General features: G+C 46.7%; 1 protein-coding gene across 1 annotated transcript; it reads left to right on the plus strand.

Annotated features, from left to right (window-relative positions):
* Nucleotides 1-1651: 1651 nt before the first annotated feature.
* Nucleotides 1652-4810, plus strand: LOC131017948 (uncharacterized). The gene has a single exon (XM_057946739.1). The coding sequence runs from the start codon at nt 1652-1654 to the stop codon at nt 4808-4810; it is 3159 nt and encodes a 1052-aa protein (XP_057802722.1).
* The last annotated feature ends 1029 nt before the right edge of the window (nt 4811-5839 follow it).

The following is a 5839-nucleotide window of genomic DNA, read 5'->3' on the forward strand; positions in this document are numbered from 1 at the left end:
GGTTGGGAAAACACCAATTTCCTTGATGGACATCAGGCAGGAACCACAAGAAACACTTCGGGAATATGTGGCACGATTTAACACAATCGCGTTAGACATACCAGACGCCGAATCTCAGATTAAGTGGTATGCTTTCGCTAGAGGGTTAAAACAAGGCCCGCTCTTTGAGGCACTCCAGATCAAGCCTCCCACTAGTTTCGAAGACATCATGACAATAATACCGGGATACCTCCAACTGGAAGACGCTAAAATGGCAAGGAAGGCCGAGGCCGATATGCTCAAACCTAAGAAGCAAGACAGCGCAGACGCTGGAGAAAAATACATCCCGAGGAATCCCTACCGAGGTTTACCTCCCAGAATCCCAATGAGGGCCATCGAAGCTGGAACAGGCTCATTAATCACGGCGCAGACAGAGAAGAGGGAAGAGCGCGGGGGTTACCGAGATGATTTACAAAATCCAACTCAATGGAATCGTCACATAGACGAAATTTTCCATCAAATCAAAGAAGAGAATTATTTCAGAGCTCCAAAGGATTACCAACCCGGAGCCCCAGCCCCAGGCAGGAACAATTTGTTATGTGAATATCACAACCGTTACGGTCATCTCACCCGCGAATGCGGACATCTGAAGCATCAGCTAGAAATTTTGGTCAGGAAAGGGTTCCTGGATCAATTCATAGAAAGACCACGAGGCTCATATAGAGAGAACCGTTACGATGAACGTAGGGAGGATGAGCGGCGCCGGCGGGATGACACCCACCGCGACCATGATGACAGGGAAAGAAGACACAGACATGAGGAGAGAAGGGAAAAAAGAAATCATAGGAGAGACAGCCAGGATAGACACAACCCCGCAATCCACGCCCAGTATGACAGAGAGGTACACATGATTACAGGAGAAAATAATATACCAACATCTAACAGGGCCAAAAAACAATTGGCCCGCACGGTTAGATCTGGATATTATGACAAAACTGTCATGACAATCAACACTGCGCCCGATGAACCGATAATATCCTTTGGACCAAAGGATGCTAGGTCTTTATTCTATCCTCATGACGACGCCTTGGTATTTTCTGCCAATGTGGCCAACGTATTGGTACACCGCATCTTTGTTGATTCAGGCAGCGCCGTCAACATCTTATATCTAGAGTGCTGGCAGGCAATGGGTTTGGAGGCTAAGTTAGAGCCCGCTGTGGCTCCTCTTTATGGGTTTTCAGGGGAATCAGTCCTACCGGTGGGAATAATTGAGTTGCCAATGACGATAGGGCAACCATGGGGAAAAAAGACCCGAATGGTCAAGTTCTTGGTCATCGACGCACCGAAACCCTCTTACAACATGATCTTTGGGAGACCGGCGTTGAACTCTTTTAAAGCAATCATCTCTACTCTTTACTTGAAGATGAAGTTCCCCTTGGAAGGAGGCAAAATTGGTGAAGTGTGGGGAGACCAGGCTGTGTCGAAGAAATGCCATGTACAAGTATTAACTCAATACTCCGGACAAAAACGAGAAAGGTCAGTACACCAAGTAGAGGCAAGCAAGAAGGGAAAAATTGGAGTGATCACGGCTTGAGAGCCCGAGCGGAGAGAGATCGCAGAGCTGCAAGGGGGAAATGATAAAACACCCCTCGTCACTACCAATGATACGTGCATGGTTATTGAGCTTTTCAAGGATAAGGAGGGATTTACCACCAAAATCAGGGCACATATGGAGCCAGAATTGCAAAGAAAAGTAATAGCTTGCATGCGCAGAAACGCTGACGTATTCGCGTTCACTACGGCGGACCTGAAAGGAATCGACAGAGAGCTAGCCGAGCATCGTTTGAACGTGGATCCCACGATCAAGCCAGTCAAGCAAAAGACGAGACACTTCGGTACTGAAAAGGATGCTGCTATTCGAGAGCAGATACAGGCGTTATTAGAAGCGGGACATATCATAGAGGTGCAATACCCGGACTGGGTGTCAAACGCTGTCATGGTGGAAAAGAAGGCTAAGACTTGGAGGATGTGTGTGGACTACCGGGACCTCAATGCAGCCTGTCCAAAGGATTGTTACCCATTGCCACGGATTGACCAGTTAGTAGACGCAACGTCAGGATGCGAACTTTTGTCAATGATGGATGCTTACCAAGGATACCATCAGGTTAAGATGTACAGGAACGATGTTATTAAAACAGCATTCGCAGTCTGCGCAGGGATCTTCGCATATGTGAGTATGCCATTTGGACTAAAAAACGCTGGGGCTACTTACCAGAGAATGATGGACAGAATCTTCAAAGATCAATTGAAAGAGAATGTGTCGGTCTATGTAGATGACATGCTGGTACGCAGCACTGAAGCACGCACACATGCGGACGACTTGGAGGAAATCTTCTCGGTGATACGAAGACACAAGCTCATGCTCAATCCGGCTAAATGTACTTTCGGGGTGCAGTCGGGAAAATTCCTGGGATACAAGGTTACGCCCGAGGGGATAGAAGTGAATGCAGACAAAGTTAGAGCTATTATTGACATGACGGCGCCGCGGAACGTCAAAGAGATACAAACACTGAACGGACGAATAACTGCACTAAGTCGGTTCATATCGAGGTCAGCAGAAAGAAGTCTGCCCTTCTTCAAAATTTTGAGAAAGGAAAGTCGATTCGAGTGGAGTAGCGAGTGCCAGCAAGCCTTCGAGGACCTCAAGGAATATCTCAACGGACTACCCGTCTTGACCAAACCGATACCAGGGGAGCCACTATATCTATACACTTCGGTGGGGATAGAATCTTTGAGCGCTGTGCTAGTGCGGGAGGAAGGGGGTACGCAGAAGCCAGTTTATTTCGTGAGCAAAATCATCCAAGGAGCGGAGATCAGATACACCGCAGTAGAGAAAACAGCTTATGCTATCATGATCACGGCAAGAAAGTTGCGCCCATACTTCTTGTCACACAAAGTTATCGTCAGAACAGCGCTGCCTTTTCAACAAATCCTGGGGAGACCAGACCTCACAGGAAGAATGGTAAAATGGGCCATTGAGCTGGGCGAATATGACGTGGCGTTCGAACCGCGTACAACCATTAAAGCACAGGCCCTAGCTGACTTCATTCAAGAGACCACGAGATGGCCGTTGCGAGGACCATGGACGGCGCAGGTCGACGGTTCTGTCACCAAAGAGGGGTGTGGAGTCGGAATATACATTGAATCGCCAGAGGATGGAACCTACCAGTTTGCGATCAAGTTTGAGGACAAGCTGTCAAATAACGAGGCAGAATACGAGGCAGTGATAAGGGCTGCCCATATCTTGAAGGAGCTCAGAGCAGACACAGCAATAATCAAGACCGATTCGCAACTGGTAGCCCAGCAGTTGAGAGGCGAATGTGAGGTTCGCGATGACAGAATGCGAGCTTATTATGATCGGATGCAGCAGCTCAAGGAAAAGTTTGATGAATTGAAAATAATACAAGTACCCCGGGAAGAAAATCGAAGGGCTGACTTGCTAGCAAGGATGGCCAGCGCCGTTGAACAATCATGGAATGACGAAATCACACTCTTGTTTGAACCAAAGAAGAGCCCAGGGATTCAAGTCTGCGCCGTCGAAGTGGGGGATGATTGGCGAGTCCCAATTATTCATTTCTTACGTACGGGAGAAAGAATGGAGGGAGACACAGCAAAATACGCTAGATATGAAAATTTCTGTTTGATCAGCAACCAGCTTTATAAGAGATCTTTCACGAACCCGTTCCTTAAGTGCTTATCAGCGGAGGAGGCAGAATTCGCTCTAAAGGAAATCCATCAGGGATGCTGTGGAAACCATGCAGGATACAAAGACCTGACCAGAAAAATCATCAGAGCAGGCTTTTACTATCCTGGCATCGACAGGGATACCAAAGCTTATGTAAAGAAGTGCGAATCTTGCCAAAGACATGCGCCAAGGATTAACGTCCCGGGGGAAGAAATGGGGGTGATGTACTCGGCGTATCCTTTCGACAAATGGGGAATTGATATCGTGGGTAAACTGCCAACGGCGCCGGGAGGAAAATGTTTCTTGATAGTGGCAGTAGACTATTTCTCGAAATGGGTGGAGGCAGAGGCTGTAACAAGGGTGGATGAGACCACCGTCGAAAAGTTCATCTGGAAAAACATCTGTTGCAGATACGGGGTGCCCAGAGTTCTAATATCAGATAATGGAGCACAATTCACTAGTCAAAGAATCGAGGATTTTTGTTCAAGGATGGACATCGAGCAGAGATTCGTCTCAGTAGCCCATCCCCAAGCCAATGGTCAAGTCGAGCTGGCTAACCGCACTATCTGTGAGGGAATCAAGAAAAGATTAGAAAGAAGCAGAGGACGATGGGCAGAGGAATTGGACACGGTCTTGTGGGCGCTGCGTACCAGTCCCAAAACAGCCACAGGAGAAGCCCCGTTCACTTTGGATTATGGCTCAAATGCGGTCATTCCAGCAGATGTAAGGTTAGAATCACATCGAATTTGTACATATGATCCGGCGCAGAATGAAGAACTGCGCAGGCTTGAGCTGGACCTCATAGATCTAAAGCGAGAAGAAGCCCAGGTCAAGGCTGCCAAGTACAAAAGCATCATTAAAGCAGGGTATGATAAGAAGGTCAAGCAGCGCCGATTCCAGAATGGCGATCTGGTACTCAAGCGCGCGGATGCTCTGAAAGCTACCGGGAAATTTGAAGCTAACTGGGAAGGACCATATATCATCACCGAAGTCTTAAAAGGCGGAGCCTATCATCTGTCCGATCAAGAGGGGAGAGTTCTCGAGAGGCCGTGGAACATCAATCACCTCAAGAAATTCTATGTGTGAATCTTATTCATGTCCCATCATTATGTAGACCAGATACTCTTTTTCCCCACAGGGGTTTTAATGAGGTATGGGGCCATGGTCGTCATCAATAAAGATCTATGGTTTTAGGGGAAATTCGCCTCTTATGTTTTCTTCAACATAATTTACAACACAGGTTAAGAAGACGACGCAAGCACAAATTCAAGGCATAAATTGCACGACGAGGGCATTAACTGCACAAATTCAAGGCATAAATTGCACAATCCAAGGCATAAATTGCACGACGAGGGCATTAACTGCACAAATTCAAGGCATAAATTGCATAATCCAAGGCATAAATTGCACGACGAGGGCATTAATTGCACAAATTCAAGGCATAAATTGCACAATTCAAGGCATAAATTGCACGACGAGGGCATTAATTGCACAAATTCAAGGCATAAATTGCACGACGAGGGCATTAATTGCACAAAATCAAGGCATTAATTGCACAAATTCAAGGCGTTAAATTGCAAAATTCGAGGCATTAATTGCACAAATTCACGACACAAGTTACACGACAAGGGCAATAATCATAGAAGTATCAAGCAATGGATCGCACGAGGAGGCCATTATTAGCAAGAGCTCATCTGCGCCACTGCTGTCGATTTCACTCAAAACATCACCCCTAGGATTCGAGGCGATTGATCAACAAATAAGAATATGGGACGATGACCACAAGAGCATTAATCATGAAATAAGGGCATTAATTGCATACGCTAAGCTATAAATTGCAATGTCTAAGACATTAACTGCACAATACAAGATGTGAGTTGCAAAGTCTAAGGCAATACGAGGATATCAATGGTAGCGGTTGAGGCATTAATTGCAAGGTTTAAAACACGATGATCCAGGTCCCCAGTCAGCGCAGACCGAGGTACCGAGTCTGCGCAGACAAATATTTTGTCCAGAGAATCAGCCAAAATTTCCATGGTTGAACCACGAGTCCGAACATTCTGACGAACATGGGGGTGTAGAGCACCAACCAAGATTACGGACCTAGTTGTCATT

The sequence above is a fragment of the Salvia miltiorrhiza genome, chromosome 1, assembly GCF_028751815.1.
Source record: "Salvia miltiorrhiza cultivar Shanhuang (shh) chromosome 1, IMPLAD_Smil_shh, whole genome shotgun sequence".
Lineage (NCBI taxonomy): Eukaryota > Viridiplantae > Streptophyta > Magnoliopsida > Lamiales > Lamiaceae > Salvia > Salvia miltiorrhiza.